Source organism: Trachypithecus francoisi, unplaced genomic scaffold, assembly GCF_009764315.1.
Source record: "Trachypithecus francoisi isolate TF-2019V2 unplaced genomic scaffold, Tfra_2.0 Lachesis_group11, whole genome shotgun sequence".
NCBI lineage: Eukaryota > Metazoa > Chordata > Mammalia > Primates > Cercopithecidae > Trachypithecus > Trachypithecus francoisi.
The window spans coordinates 100,031,753-100,048,578 of NW_022681456.1; the positions used below are offsets into that span (position 1 = coordinate 100,031,753).

General features: G+C 43.6%; 1 protein-coding gene across 3 annotated transcripts in view; it reads left to right on the top strand.

Moving 5' to 3' along the window:
- Positions 1 to 16,826, top strand: part of DENND5B (DENN domain containing 5B) — a 208,207-nt gene that overhangs the window by 167,427 nt on the left and 23,954 nt on the right. For 2 of the 3 annotated variants that reach the window (XM_033222492.1, XM_033222493.1), the window contains 3 exons: positions 6,255 to 6,336; positions 8,155 to 8,283; positions 12,403 to 12,524. In XM_033222492.1, the coding sequence (XP_033078383.1) occupies positions 6,255 to 6,336; positions 8,155 to 8,283; positions 12,403 to 12,524 (333 nt within the window). The remainder of the gene's footprint in view (positions 1 to 6,254; positions 6,337 to 8,154; positions 8,284 to 12,402; positions 12,525 to 16,826) is intronic. The other variant, XM_033222494.1, reaches the window with a different exon arrangement.

Genomic DNA, 16,826 nt, shown 5'->3' on the forward strand with positions numbered 1-16,826 from the left:
TTGCCAATTATTAAGCTTCCTAATTAATGGCAATAAACAGTCTGCATTGTCATATTTAGGAAAGATCCTTGAAGATTTATGGTGGGCCGGGCACGGTGGTTCGTGCTTGTAATCCCAGCACTTTGGGAGGCCGAGGTGGATGGGTCACTGGAGATGAAGAGTTGGAAACCAGCCGGGCCAACGTGGTGAAACCTCTTCTCTACTAAAAATACAAAAATTAGCCAGGCGTGGTGGCGGGTGTCTGTAATCCCAGCTACTCAGGAGGGTGAGGCAGGTGAATCGCTTGAACCTGGAAGATGGAGGTTGCAGTGAGCCAAGACTGCTCCCCCGTACTCCAACCTGGGCGATGGAGTGAGACTCCATGTCAAAAAAAAAAAAAAAAAAAAGATTTATGATGGGTTTGAACATTATTCTTACTAGCATTGAATCATGATGAGACGAGATGCTGGATTATTATCATGAGTCTTCAGAAGCAGCACTGAACAGGAGTCAGAGACATTTTAAGAGTTGTAGAGGAATGGAAAGATAGCAAGAGGACCATAGTGGGTAGGCAGTATTAATTTTGACCTAGTGGTCACTGCACCTAGTAGTTTGACATCCTATTTTAGAGAAAGAATTTCAGAATACAATTGGTCCTAGAACAAAGACTGTTCTTGACACATCACTCAGAAGTTTTAACGTTTACATTTGTTGAGAGGACTGGGTGTGGTGGCTCATGCCTGTAATTCCAGCACTGTGGGAGCTTAAGGAGGGCAAATTACTTGAGGCCAGGAGTTTGACACCAGCCTGGCCAACATGGTGAAACCCCGTCTCTACTAAAAATATAAAAGTCAGCTGGGTATGGTGGTACACACCTGTTATCCCAACTACTCGGGAGGCTGAGGCATGAGTATCTCTTGAACCCAGGAGGCAGAGGTTGCAGTGAGCCAAGATCATGCCATTGCACTCCAACTTGGGCAACAGAGCAAGATGCTGTCTCAAAAAAAAAAGTGTTGGAAGGCTGGGTATGGTGACCTAGTCCTGTAATCCCAACACTTTGGGAGGCTGAGGTGGAAGGATCACTTGAGCCCAAGAGTTTGAGACCAGCCAAGGTAACATAGTGAGACCCTGTCTCTACAAAAAAAAAAAAAAAAAAAAAAAAAAGTTTTTTGTCTTAATTAGCCAGGTATAGTGGCACACATGTGTGGTCCCAAATGCTTGGGAGGCTGAGGTGGGAGGATCGCTTGCGCCCACAGGGTTGAGGCTACAGTGAGTACTGTGATCCCACCACTGCACTCCAGCTTGGGTGACAGAGCAAGACCCTGTCCCCAAAAAATAGTAACAATAAATAAAAATGTTGAGCCAGTTCTTAAACTTTGCACTTTCAGACAAGGTTCTACTAGTAACTGGAAATGGATTTTGGCAGGGCGTAGGTGTAGAACCCTTCCACTGAAGGGAATGGAAATGCTGCCTTTTTTCCTTTTTTTTTTTTTTTTTTTTTTGAGATGGAGTTTTGCTCTTCTTGCCTGGGCTGGAGTGCAATGGCACAGTCTTGGCTCAGTGCAACCTCCACTTACTGGGTTCAAGCGATTCTCCTGCCTCAGCCTCCTGAGTAGCTGAGATTACAGGCACGTGCCACCACACCTGGTGAATTTTTGTATTTTTAGTAGAAACAGGGTTCACCATGTTGGCCAGGCTCGTCTTGAACTCCTGATCTCAGGTGATCCACCCACCTCAGCCTCCCAAAGTGCTGGGATTACAGGTGTAAGCCACCGCGCCTGGCCAGAAATGCTGCTTTTAAGTGTTTTTTCTGGAGATAACCCAGGAATTTTGAGTCACTCTTCATCTTACCTTCATCAGAAATTTTCTATTAATTACCTACCTATAGACTGTACATGGTTCTGTAGAAATATACAATCTCTGCCCTCAAAAACGTGCTGTCTGTGCTACATTTATAAAATTCACCACTCCAAATAGAAAATAAACAAAATGTTTAACTTGTGTTCATTCTTTTTTTTTTTTTTTGAGACGGAGTTTCGCTCGCTCTTGTTGCCCAGACTGGATGCAATGGCATGATCTCAGCTCACTGCAACCTGCACCTCCCACGTTCAAGCGATTCTCCTGCCTCAGCCTCTCGAGTAGCTGGGATTACAGGCATGCGCCACCACATCCGGCTAATTCTGTAGTTTGATTCAGGCAGATGAGCAAATTCTTGTAGCCGAGAATTAAATCCATGAATCTTTTTTTTTTTTTTTTTTTTTTTTTTTTGAGACGGAGTCTCGCTCTGCCGCCCGGGCTGGAGTGCAGTGGCCGGATCTCAGCTCACTGCAAGCTCCGCCTCCCGGGTTCACGCCATTCTCCTGCCTCAGCCTCCCGAGTAGCTGGGACTACAGGCGCCCGCCATGTCACCCGGCTAGTTTTTTTGTATTTTTAGTAGAGACGGGGTTTCACCGTGTTAGCCAGGATGGTCTCGATCTCCTGACCTCGTGATCCGCCCGTCTCGGCCTCCCAAAGTGCTGGGATTACAGGCTTGAGCCACCGCGCCCGGCTTTTGAAGGAGAAAGTGGCCTATTGTTTGAGTACTTTCAATTAAGAAATAGTAATGGAAGTATACATTTATATAGTTTATAAAATTCTCTTCTAGCTGGAGTAGGTTTCATGGAAACCTTAGATTTTAGGTCTCTAGATAAAAGAAGTGGTTCCATTTCCAAACCCCTAATCTGCCCTCTGCTCACAGGCTTTTAAACTCTTCTCTCCAGATTCACTAATAAATTTCCACATTCATTTCCTAGGGCCACCATAATAGATTACCACAAACTGAGTAGTTTAAACAACAGGAATTGCCAGGCATGCTGGCTGACACATGTAATTCCAGCACTTTAGGGGGCCAAGGTGAGAGGATTCCTTGAGCCAGGTGTTTGAGACTGGCCTGAGCAACATAGTGAGACCCCCATCTCTTATTATTTAAAACGAAGTTTCTCACTTGCTCTCTAGTTTGAGAGGCATGATTACTTCTGGTTGTCATGTTTCCTTCTAGCCAACTTGTTAATTATGGTTTCAACTCCCCTTTTTTCCTCTGTCAATCTATTTCTTACCCCCTGTGTGGCCATCTTTCATCTTGTCTAATCATCTGGAGTACAGAGGCATTCTCTGAGTCATCTCACTTTGTCCTCAAAAAGCAAGATGTGGCCGGGTGTGATAGCTTATGCTTGTAATCCCAGCACTTTGGGAGGCCGAGGCAGGCAGATTGCTTGAGTCCAAGAGTTTGAGTCCAGCCTGGGCAACATAAACATAGAAACAAAACCCTGTCTCTCAAAAAATACAAAAATTAGCCAGGTGTGGTGGCACGCACCTGTAATCCCAGCTATCAAGAGGCTGAGGTTGGAGGATCGCTGAGCCCGGAGATGGAGGCTGCAGTGAGCCAAGATCATGCTGCTGCACTCCAACCTGGGCGACAGAGTGAGACCCTATCTAAAAAAAAAAAAAATGTGCTTTGTTCAGTAACACATAACACATTCCCTGCAAGTCTGGAACAATTTCCTCAGCATTTATTACCTCCTGGGTGTCAAGATGAATGGGTCTAGTGCCCCATTGAAACTCCCTCCCAAAATCGCCACAACGAATGTCCTATTTATCATCACATGGTATGGAAGGCCCTCGAAAGTAGTGCTTTTAGATTGGCCTGGCCACAACCTCTTCCTTCTGGCAACCCCATCAGTACTCATTTATACCTGCCAGTGTCAAAAGCATAGGGATCATAATACACCAAAATGTTCCCTGTCTTCCTTTAGTGCCAACTTCATATATATTTATGTGTTTTGGTATTGTATCCCAGCCCCCCAAAGTAGAAAGAATCTAAAAACTGAGAAAAGGGCAGGTTTAATATACAGCAAAAATTGCATTCTCCGTTCTACTTATATAGGTGTATTTGCTGAGTATGATGTTGGAATTTCATTTATATATATAGATGAGAAGATAGAAATGAAAGGCCTAAACTCCATGGCCTCTCATTGAGCATGAGAGCAAACACTGCAACTACAATATATTAGCCAATAGATCTTTGCTTTGCTGTTGCTGTATGAGAATAATCTTTCCTTCTTTCATACATAGAGACAAAACCCCATCTCTACAAAAAGTACAAAAATTAGCCAGGTGTGGTGGCATGCACCTGTAATCCCATAATTGTTAGCTATCATAAATGTTAGCTATTCTTTCATAAATGTTAGCTATTCAGGCTTCATAAGAGAATATTCATGGACATTATACTTAGTGTCTATTTAGATTACTCACTTTGCAAGCTATAATTACTGTAGTTTGGACTTTGAACTTCAAGGTAGAAACTTACCAGACTGAAGAGCCTGAAATCTTAGAATTTTTTTTTTTTTTTTTTTGAGACAGAGTCTTGCTCTGTTGCCCAGGCTGGAGTGCAGTGGGACGATCTCGGCTCACTGCAAGCTCTACCTCCCAGGTTCACGCCATTCTCCTGCCTCAGCCTTCTGAGTAGCTGGGACTATAGGCGCCTGCCACCAAGCCCAGCTAATTTTTTGTATTTTTTAGTAGAGATGGGGTTTCACCATGTTAGGCAGGGTAGTGTTGATCTCCTGACCTCGTGATCTGTCCGCCTTAGCCTCCCAAAGTGTTAGGATTACAGGCGTGAGCCACTGTGCCCGGCCTCTTTTTTTTTTTTTTTTTAGAGACAATCTCATTCTGTTACCCAGGCTGGAGTGCAGTGGTAAGCTCAGGTGATCCTCCTACCTCAGCCTCCCAAGCAACTGGTACTACAGGTGAACACCACCGTGCTCAGCTAACAACAACAAAAAAAAAGCTAATTGAAAAAAAGACATATATATATATATATTTAGCTTCCCATTGTCCAAACCCATATAATTATTTGCAAAACCAGGGTCTTTCTATGTAGTCCAGGCTGGTCTCCCTATGTTTCCCAGGCTGGTCTTGAAGTCGTGGGCTCAAGTAATCCTCCTGCCTTGGCCTCCCAAAGTGTTGGGATTCCAGGACTGAGCTACCGCACACAGGATTTTTTTTCACTCTTCAAGAGTTTAATTGTGCGACTTCAATTCATGAGCCCAGAGATGTTTCACATTTTTAGTAGCTTAATTTATATATATTGCTTTCATGTAATTATCTAGAGCTGTTAGAACGAGTAACTAGAAAGTAACTGGCCGGGCATGGTGGCTAACACCTGTATTCCCAGCACTTTGGGAGACTAAGGTGGGTGGATCACTTGAGTTCAGGAGTTCAAGACCAGCTGGTCAACATGGTGAAACCCCGTCTCTACTAAAAAATACGAAAATTAGCTGGGCGTGGTGGCGCACGCCTGTAGTCCCAGCTGCTTGGGAGGCTGAGGCATGAGAATTGCTTGAACCAAGGAGGCAGAGGTTGCAGTGAGCCAAGATCACACCACTGCACTTCAGCCTGGGCAACAGCAAGACTATATTAAAAAAAAAAAAAAAAAAAGTGCCTGGTCCTTATGGCCAGAATTTGTACACATTGCATCGTTTGCTAGGTGGTCTTTTGTGATTCGTGTAAAATTTCCAAAAGCAGTTCCAGATTAAATAGAAAGAAAACAGCTGGCTCTGGGCACAGTGGCTCACGTCTGTAATTCCAGCACTTTGGGAGGCCAAGGCAGGCGGATCACCTCAGATTGGGAGTTTGAGACCAGCCTGACCAACATGGAGAAACCCTGTCTGTCCTAAAAATACAAAAAAATTAGCCGGGTATGGTGGTGCATGCCTATAATCCCAGCTACTCGAGAGACTGAGGCAGGAGAATCACCTGGACACGGGAGGTGGAGGTTGCGGTGAGCTGAGATCGCACCATTGCACTCCAGCCTAGGCAACGAGCAAAACTCCATCTCAAAAAAAAAAAAAAAAAAGAAAATAGCTGATTTACTGTGTTAATAAAATAGCCCAGACATAGGAAGACCCCCATCTCTACAAAAAATTTTTAAAATGAGCCATGTGTGGTGGTGCACACCTGTAATCCCAGTTACTCTGGACAGGGCTACGTTGGGAGGATTGCTTGAGCCCAGGAGGTCAAGGCTGCAGTGAGCCACAATCACACCACTGCACCCTGCACTCCAAGCTCAGTGACAGAGCAAGACTCTATTTTCTTTAAAATTTGTTCTTTGACATTTTGGGCTAGATGATATAAATTGTTAAAATTTTTTCTTATCAAAGCAGTTTCAAAGTATTTAGTATGAACCATGTATATTTTTTATTACTTTTCTAATATTTTGCTGGTATTTTTCTACATAGTTGCCCTCGGACCAGAAAGAAGAAAATCTGAGTCAGGAGTTATGCTGCCAACACTCAGGGTCTCTCTTATCCAGGACATGAGGTATTTGTTATTAATACATGTGTTAGCATGTGATGATAACTTTGAAGTATTTTGTGGCTTTTAACTAAATTGCTCAAATAATTATGGCTATGTATATTTTTGGCTTATGTAATTCTGAAGAAAGCATTTTTATGGTTTCATTTATTTTATTTTTATACCATTGTATTGTTTCCTGACATTAAATTCAAATGGAAGATGCAGCTGAGAAGAGTTTTAAAGCATCTCTAAATTTTTTTATTTTATTTTACTTTAGCGACAGGGTCTTGCTTTGTCACCCAGGCTGGAGTTCGGTGGTGAAATCGCCACTCTCTGCAGCCTCAACTTCCCAGGCTCAAGCAATCCTTCTGCCTCAGCCTCCCAAGTTGCTGGAATTACAGGCACCTGCCACCACGCCTAGCTAATTTTTTTGATTTTCACTAGAGACAGGGTGTTTTTTTTTTTTTTTTTTTTGAGATGGAGTCTCATTCTGTTGCCCAGGCTGGAGTGCAGTGTCACGATCTCAGCTCACTGCAACCTCCACCTCCCAGGTTCAAGTAATTCTGCTCCCTCAGCCTCCTGAGTAGCTGAGACTACAGGCATGTGCCACCATTCCTGGCGAATTTTTTGTGTTTTTAGTAGAGACAGGGTTTTACCATGTTAGCCAGGATGATCTCTATCTGACCTCGTGATCCACCCGCCTCGGCCTCCCAAGGTGCTGGGATTACAGGTGTGAACCACCGTACCCGGCCCAAATGGGGTCTAATGTTGCCCAGGCTGGCCTTGAACTCCTGGGCTCAAGTGATTCTCCCGCCTCGGCCTCCCAAAGGGCTGGGATTACAGACTTGAGCCATTGTGCCCATCCTAAACTATTTTATAGCTTCTTTTGTTCAGTTTTTAAAACTCCCTTAAATACCTGCTGCCCACCGATACAGAAGAAAATATCTGCAAATAATGGCAGGATATGTGGCACAACAGTTGCATCAGCTAGACTTAGTTTGAAGCAAATACAGATCTGAGAATCATCACTTGCAATTACTGTTAAGAAATCATTAGAAGACATCAAGATACCTAACACAGATTTATTGAATGAGGAAGGCAGAGGCTTTTATCTTTTAAATATTTTAGGTACAATACTTAGTCAACCCTTACAATGTGTGGGTTTAAAGCAATATCATAAGATCCGAGTGCAGTGGGTCATGCACTTTGGGAGGCTGAGGGAAGAGGATCATCTGAGACCGAGAGATTGAGACCATCCTGGGCAACGTAGCGAGAACTTGTATTTTTAAATATTTAAAAATATTTAGCCAATTAAAGATTATCAATGCAGTCTGGCTTATTTTCTCTAATGCCATAGAACGTAAGATTTCATATTTTCCATATGTTGTCCAGTGCAACTTGAAAAGTAATTCAGTGGATTAAAGTTGTGGCTGATATTTAATTATGCTATAGAACAGTTAAAAGCAACTTAAGTATTCACCCTGTTTCATTACTTTTTTTTGAGAATCAGGAATAACCAAATGCTTATTTACCAATTAATAACCAAATGCTATGAGTCTTCAGCAAGGACATAATAAAGCCTGAAAGAGTGAATGAATGTTAAATGCTTTATCTTATGACATTGTCTGTGTGCTTGTGTTGTAATGGCAATTATCATGTGAGACTAACTTCATGATTCAGATGGAACCTTCAAAGACTTAATCAGCATCAATTGTATATTATCAACTGCTCCCTTTAAGTATAAAATAACCTTTCTGTGCCCAGCACTGTTCACTCTTTACTTCTTTTCTAGTCAGCGTTATCCTTAAGATCTACATCTTTGCTGTTACCACTATTCTTTAGGCATATTCAAAACATGAGTGAGATCAAGACTGATGTTGGACGAGCTCGGGCATGGATAAGACTGTCTCTAGAAAAGAAGCTCTTGTCCCAGCATCTTAAGCAGTTGCTTTCTAACCAACCACTCACCAAGTAAGATACCATCTTTGATACATTTCTGTTTCTATACCCTTGTGCATACAAAGCAAGTTGCGTAAACTGACAAACTGGCTTCTTCAGTATGAAGTGCTGTTTCCTGTGCACGTGCATTCTTCTTTATCTAATAGGCATGTGCTTTGAGAACTCTGTCTTGATGTAATACTTGATCGTTTCAGGGAGGACACACCAAATATAACAGCCAAAGGCCAGATTGCAGTTGGGAGTGGTGGCTGTTGCCTGTAATCCTAACATTTTGGGAGGCCAAGGTGGGCGGATCACTTGAGTCCAGGAATTCAAGACCAGCTTGGGTAACATGGTGAAACCCCATCTCTACAAAAAATACGGAACTTAGCAGGGCATGGTGGCGCACACCTGTAGTCATGGCTATTCAGGAGGCTGAGGCGGGAGAATCACTTGAACTTGGGAGGTGGAGGTTGCAGTGAGCCGAGATCGCATCACTGCGCTCCAGTCTGGGCGACAGTGCAAGACTGTCTCAAAAAGAAAAAAGAAAAAGCCCTGCCAGAATCAGGCAGAAAGCTAGCTAGTTCACACAAGCTGACAGTAACATCCAAAAGATAGGTTAAATTTATATAAACCTTATATTATATTGTAAAATACACAGATAAAACCTGAAGTAAAAAAAGAAAAAAATAATAAAGTTCTGTGAGGAGGTCCCAGTAAAGGGCTTCTTCTGAGAGCCTTGCATTCAGCAGTTTAGAGCAAGGGTTCCCAGCCCTTGGGCCATGGACCAGTACTGGTCTGTGGCTTGTTAGGAACCAGGGCTGCACAGCAGGAGATGAGCCGAAGGCAAGCAAGCATTACCACCTAAGCTCGACCTCCTGTCAGATCAGTAGCATTAGATTCTCAGAGGAGCACAAACCCTATTGCGAACTGTGCATGTGAGGGATCTAGGTTGCGTGCTCCTTATGAGACTCGAATGACTGATGATCTGAGGTGCAACAATTTTATTCTGAATCCACCTCCCCCTCCCCGGCCCCTGCAACAGCATGGGAAAATTATCTTCCATGAAACTGGTCCCTGGTGCCAAAAAGGTTGGAGACCACTGGTTTAGAGCCAGGAAACCAGTCAAGTACATGTCAATTAATTGTTAACCGTTTTAATTTCTTCTGTTTACTCTATCAAGAAACCCTCTTCGAGGTCAAGTGCAATGGCTCACACCTGTAATCCCAACACTTTGGGAGGCCAAGGTGGGCAGATCACTTGAAGTCAGGAGTTTGAGACCAGCCTAGCCAACATGGCAGAACTCTGTCTCTACAAAAAATAACGAAAATTAGTCGGGCATGGTGACATGCACGTGTATTCCCAGCTACTTAGAGGCTGAGTCAGGAGAATCACTTGAGCCAAGGTTGTGCCACTGCACTCTAGCCTGGGCAACAGAGTGAGACCCTGTCTCCAAAAAACAAACAAAAAAAAGCTGTCTTGGATGAAATATATTGCCCTTATATTTACATTAGTGCTAATTTGAAGGCTAAGAACTTTGACTTCTCAGGAGGAAAGTTAGGCAGAGAATTCAACAAAGACCTCAGACATGACAGTCTATTAGAGTCCCATCGTAGTAACCCAGTGCTTTTTGTAGTTTTGTATTTGTACATATCACACTTGGATTACATACCCCCTGGAGCATTTTCAGATGATTCTTAATGTCCAAAGAGTAAGTTTGATAAAGAAAGAAGTGTCACATACAGCCTGTGAATCTGACCTTGTTTTCTTAAAACTGGCATTTTTTTTGTTGTTTTTTTTCCAATTATAAAAAGTTACTGGCCAGGCACAGTGGCTCACACCTGTAATCCCAGCACTTTGGGAGGCCAAGGTGGGCGGATCATGAGGTCAGGAGATCGAGACCATCCTGGCCAACATGGTGAAACCCCGTCTCTACTAAAAATAAATTAGCTGGGTGTGGTGGCGCATGTCTGTAATCTCAGCTAGTCGGGAGGGGAGACAGGAGAATCACTTGAACCCGGAGGCGGAGGTTGCAGTGAGCTGAGATCGCGCCAGTGCACTCCATCCAGCCTGGCAACAGAGCAAGACTCCGTCTCAAAAAAAAAAAAAAAAAAAAAAGGCTGGGTACAGTGGCTCACACCTGTAATCCTAGCACTTTGGGAAGCTGAGGCGGGCGGATCACCAGAGATCAGGAGTTCAATACTAGCCTGACCAACATAGAGAAACCCCATCTCTACTACAAATACAAAATTAGCCGGGCGTGGTGGCACATGCCTGTAATCCCAGCTACTTGGGAGGCTGAGGCAGGAGAATCACTTGAACCTGGGAGACGAGAGGTTACAGTGAGCCGAGATTATGCCATTGCACTCCAGCCTGGGCAATAAGAGTGAAACTCTGTCCCAAAAAAAAAAAGTGATTTATGCTCATAGTGGCCAAAGTACAAAGAGGAAAATTATAACCACTTACGATCCTGCTGTATAAAGAACACTAAATATTTCACATTTTCTTCTGTACTTTTCTTCTATGCATGTTCTCTTATTAAGATATACTATATTTGCAATTCAAGATCATCCTTTTTATTAGCTTAACAGTGTACCATAAACATTTCACCGTATCACAAGAGTTTAAACTCTGAGGTCTGAATGCTTGTGTTCAAATATTGCCTTCCCTATTTAGTGTTTGAATGACCTTGGACAAGATATTTAACTTTCCTGTATCTCTCTTTTCCCCATCTGTAAAATGACACTAGGCTGGGTCTGGTGGCTCACTCCTGTAATCCCAGCACTTTGAGAGGCCAAGGTGGGAGGACTGCTTGAGCCTAGGAGTTCAAGACCAGCCTGGGCAATATAGTGAGACCCCATCTCTACTAAAAATAAAAAATTAGCTGGGCGTGGTAGCATGCACTTGTGGTCCCAGCAACTTGGGAGGCTGAGGTGGGAGGCACACTCAAGCCCAGGAGGTCGAGGCTGCAGTGAGCTGTTACTAAGTCTGCGCTGCACTACCGTGACCTCGGTGACAGAACAAGAAAGACCTCATCTCAAAAAAATAAAAATAAAAAAGGCACTGATAGACTTATCTCATAGAGTGAGAATGAAATGTATTAATACCTATAAAACACTTGGGAAAGTGCTTAAATGTAGCTGTTTAATGAAATCTTTGCCCCATTTCATCTGTATCTTTAGGACTGAGTCCTAAAAGTGGAATTGATGAGTCAAAGGGTATGATGGGTTTAAAATAATTGTTACTGAGCTGAGATCCAGCCACTGCACTCCAGTTTGGGCGACAGAGTGAGACTCCATCTCAAAAATAAATAAATAAATAAAAATAAAATAAAATAATTGTTACTTGAATTGCTTTCCTGAAATTTTCAGTCCCACCAACTGTGAGAATGGCATTCATTTCTTCCTTGTCAACACTGGTCATCACTTTTAAGTCTTTATTAGTTTGATAAAATAGATGCATTTTTTTCTTAATTACTCATTAGGTTAAAAGTGTTTTATTAACTGTTTATATATCCATTTTATGAATTGAAATAGATATTAATCTATTTTTTCAAGATTAAAGGTGTTTGTCTAAGAGGAGCTATTTATTTTTAGTCAAGGCTTAATGAGGGCCAGGCCCAGTGGCTCATGCCTGTAATCCCAACACTTTGGGAGACTGAGGCAAGCAGTTCACTTGAGTCCAAGAGTTCAAGACCAGCCTGGGCAATATAGCGAGATCCCATCTTGGAAAAAAGAAGACATAATGGGAAAGAAACAAAAGAAAAAATGGCCGGGTCCAGTGGCTCACACCGGTAATCCCAGCACTTGGGGAGGCAGAGGCAGATGGATCACCAGAGGTCAGGAGTTTGAGACCAGCCTGGCCAACATGTTGAAACCCCATCCCTACTGAAAATACAAAAATTAGCCTGGTGTGGTAGCACATGTCTGTAATCCCAGCTACCCATGAGGCTGAGGCAGGAGAATCACCTGAACCCAGGAGGCGGAGGTTGTAGTGAGCGGAGATTGCACCATTGCACTCCAGCCTGGGCAAAAAGAGAAAAACTCTGTCTTAAAAAAAAAAAAAGACATAATGAAAAATACATGATACTACTGTCTTTTGTTTTTTTTTTCTTTCATACTACTGTCTTGTGCTTGTCTTACCCTTTCCTAGGAAGCTTTATAAGCGATACGCTTTTCTACGTTGTGAAGAAGAAAGAGAGCAGTTTCTTTACCACCTTCTTTCTCTCAATGCTGTGGACTATTTCTGCTTCACCAGTGTGTTCACCACTATCAGTAAGTCTAGAGAATTGACTGTTAAGGGTTACTGAGGTGGCTAATGGAATAAAAGCGTTTATGTTTTTTAAAGCAAGATATGCCATAGTATATGTGACATTGTGACATACCCCCAGATCTCTGTTTAGGAATAAAGGATATTCCCCAAATGCTAGGAGTGCTACAGGAAACCCTTGAGTGTCAGGCTGTGGAGAATGCCTTACTGAAGAAAAGTACCTCACAAGATGATCCCTTCTGTCAGTGCCAGCCAGCATCCCATGACTGAACAAAGGGCTGTCCGGGAGCTCACCATGGAGGTTAGATAGATGAGAACTTCATTGAGACTGCGTTGAAGCTTAACATCTTGCTTAACCAATCCTGCTTTCCTTCTCACATGTTGGTCCCAGGAGCAGCATTGTGCATGCTAATTTCTGACTCAGAGATTGCTTCCCAAGAAACCCAGTCTTTGATAGGAAATGTTACCTACAACAGATGTGAAAAGGAATGTTTTATTAAATAAATATTCCAATATCTTAACACATAAGTTCAAAGTAACTATGTGATAATAATAAACTTATATAATTGGACATCATTCAACTTTGGAAGGAAATGCTGATTGGAGATTTTTTTTTTTTTTGAGACAGAGTCGCACTCCGTCACCCAGGCTGGAGTTCAGTGGCACGATCTCAGCTCACTGCAGCCTTCACCTCCTGGGTTCTAGGGATTCTTGTGCCTCAGCCTCCTGAGTAGCTGGGATTACAGGCACGCCCCACCACACTTGGCTAATTTTTGTATTTTTAGTAGAGATGGGGTTTCACCATGTTGGCCAGGCTGGTCTTGAACTCCTGACCTCAAGTGACCCACCTGCCTCAGCCTCCCAAAGCGCTGGGATTACAGGCATGAGCCACCACACTTGACCTGGAGATTTGTTGTTGTTGTTTTTGGTTTTTTTGAGATGGTGTCTGGCTCTGTCACCCAGGCTGGAGTGCAACCTCCGCCTCCTGGGTTCAAGCGATTCTCCTGCCTTAGCCTCCCAAATCACAAGCCTATATGTAGGTGTGTGTCACCATGCCCGGCTAATTTTTGTGTTTTTAGTCAAGACAGGGTTTCACCATGTTGGCCAGGCTGGTCTCAAACTTCCGACATCAGGTGATCCGCCTGCCTCAGCCTCCCAAAGTGCTAGGATTACAGCGTGAACCACCGAGCCTGGCCAAGAGATGTATTTTTTATAGAAAGCTGAATGACAGCATTTATTCTTTCCTTCATTGCTAATTCTTATTTGCAGTGGGTCCTCTTCCTTTGGAGAATTTTTACTTGTATCAATTAGGAATTGCATTTAGCTGCAAGTATCAGAAACTTGAAAACCAGTAGTTTACAGCTTAATGATTTCACTTACATAATAAAGGTCTCAAAGTAGGCAGTGGGCAGTGCTGTCACGGACCCAGGCTCATTGTCTTTTTCCCCTTAGACATGCTCTGTGTGTGCTAGTTACCTCATGGTTTCAACATGGCTGTTCTCAGTATACCTTCCAACAGGAAGGAGAGAGTGCCAAGGAGGGGCAGGATCTGTGCTAGAAAGACATAATTTTCCAAAAAATCTCAATAAATATCACTAACATTTCACTGACCAGAATTATGTAGGTTTTGGCTTTCCAGTCACTGGTAATGGCAGACAAAGGAAAAGGGAATTGGAATGGGGATTAGGCCAGCCTGTAATGCCTGTCAAGGCATTGATTAGGTTACTGCAAGTATAAGAAACTAAAACGTTATATACAGTTTTAAAATCGAAGAGGCCAGGCACAGTGGCTCACACCTGTAATCCCAGCACTTTGGGAGGCCAAGGCAGTGGATAACGTGAGATCAGGAATTCGAGACTGACCTGGTCAACATGGTGAAACCTCATCTCTACCAAAAAATATAAAAATTAGCCGTACGTGGTGGCACATGCTTGTAGTCCCAGCTACTCGGGTGGCTGATGTGGGAGAATCACTTGAACCCGAGAGGCAGAGGTTGCAGTGAGCCAAGATCACACCTGGGTAACAGGGTGAGACTCTGTCTCTAAATAAATAAGAAGAAATAGCAGTAGAGGAGTCCTAAGATCCTCCTTATATCTGTAGATGTCTCTTCATCTGAGTAATTCTTTCAATTTGAGGAATTCTTCATGAAAGAAATTTTTAAATTTAATCATGTTGCTTTTTCATACTTAAACTATGAAATCACCGTTGTGCATCTGTGGGCCTTTTGCAGCCACAGAACTGCTGACCCTAAACATGCCTTTTTTCTGCAGATTTTCTTATCCTATCAATGCAAGAAATGAGAGAAGCCTCTGGCACCTAAAATAAAGTCTTACACTAACCTCTTCTGCTTTCAGTTTCAAAACCCATTTGATGCTGATGATTACTAAACCATGAAAGTATGGCCTTTTCTCTGACATGTTCCTATCCTAAAGCCAAAATAAAAGGACACAAAGGGAGACTATCCACCTAACATAAAGTATTTTATGTAAAATTAGGGAAATGAGCCATTTATTTCATTTGTTTTCCTCATCTAAGAGTGCACTGAACCATGAACTCATACTGTGAGGCTGTATCTAGGCATCTTCTTCAGTAAATGTTTTTCATCCTACTTGTAGATCTTTCAAGGAGGGCTTCTAACACCCCCTCTTATGATCAAATGGGCAGAAATCCCAAGGATAACAACAAAAAATATTGATTCTACCCTACTTGAAACAAACAGGCTGGGCATGGTGGCTCACACCTGTAATCCTAGCACTTTGGGAGGCCGAGGCGGCGGATCACCTGAGGTCAGGAGGTTGAGACCAGCCTGGCCAACATGGGGAAACCTTGTCTCTACTAAAAGTACAAAAATTAGCTGGGCGTTTTGGGCGCACGCCTGTAATCCCAGCTACTCCAGAGACTGAGGTAGGAGAATCGCTTGAACCCGGGAGGCAGAGGTTGCAGTAAGCTGAAATCGCCCCACTGCACTCATGCCTGGGCATGACAGCAAGACTCCTTCTCAAAAAATAAATAGTGACTGGGTGCGGTGGCTCACACCTGTAATCCCAGCACTTTGGGAGGCATTGGTCGGTAGATCACGTGGTCAGGAGTTCAAGACCAGCCTGGCCAAGATTATGAAACCCCGCCTCTACTAAAAGTACAAAAATTAGTCAGGCACGGTGGCAGGTCCCTGTATTCCCATCTTCTTTGGAGACTGAGGCAGGAGAATTGCTTGAACCCAGGTGGCAGAGGTTGCAGTGAGCCGAGATTGCACCACTGCACTCCAGCCTGGGAGACAGAGTGAAACTTGTCTCAAAAATAAATACATGTACACATACATACATACATGGCAGGTGGCTCATGCCTGTAATCTTAACACTTTGGGAGGCCAAGGTGGGCAGATCTCTTGAGCTTAGGAGTTTGAGACCAGCCTGGGCAACATGACAAAACCCTGTCTCTACTAAAACTACAAAAAAATAGCTGGGCGTAGTGGTGCACACCTCTGGTCCCAGCTACTTGGGAGGCTGAGGTGGGAGGATCACTTGAGCCTAGGAGATGGAGATTGCAGTAAGCTGAGATCGTGGCACTATACTCTACCCTGGGTGACAGAGCGAGACCCTATCTCAAAAACAATTTCAAAATTTCAAAACAGGCCAGATGCAGTGGCTCATGCCTGGAGTCCCAGCGCTTTGAGAGGCCAAGGCAAGAGGATCACTTGAGTCCCGTTCAAGACCAGCTTGGGCAAAATAATGAGACCCTGTCTCAACAAAAGAACAATTAAAAAGTTAGCTAGGGGCCGGCTATGTCAAAACCCCTTCTCTACTAAAAATACAAAAATTAGCCGGGCAAGGTGGCAGACGCCTGTAATCCCAGCTACTTGGGAGGCTGAGGCTGGAGAATCACTTGAATCCAGGAGGTAGAGGTTGCAGTGAGCCAAGAACATGCCACTACACTCCAGCCTGGGCGACAAGAGCGAAACTCTCTCTCTAAATAAATAAAGTTAGCCAGGTGTGGTAGCATGCACCTATAGTCCCAGCTACTGGGGAGGCTGAGGTGGATGAGCCCCAGAGGTCAGTGCTGCAGTAAACGCTGATTGGGCTGCTGCACTTCAGACCGGGTGACAGAGCTAGATCCTGTCTCCAGAAAACCAACAAACAAAAAACCAGAAATGTATGGCTGTGATGGACAAAAATGCTTATGTGCTTAAGCCATCTCCCCCTTTTTGTTTTGAGACAGGGTCTCACTCTGTTGCCCAGACTGGAGTGCAGTGGTGGGATCAGAGTTTACTGCATCCTTGACCTCCCTGGCTCAAGGGATCGCCCCTCCTC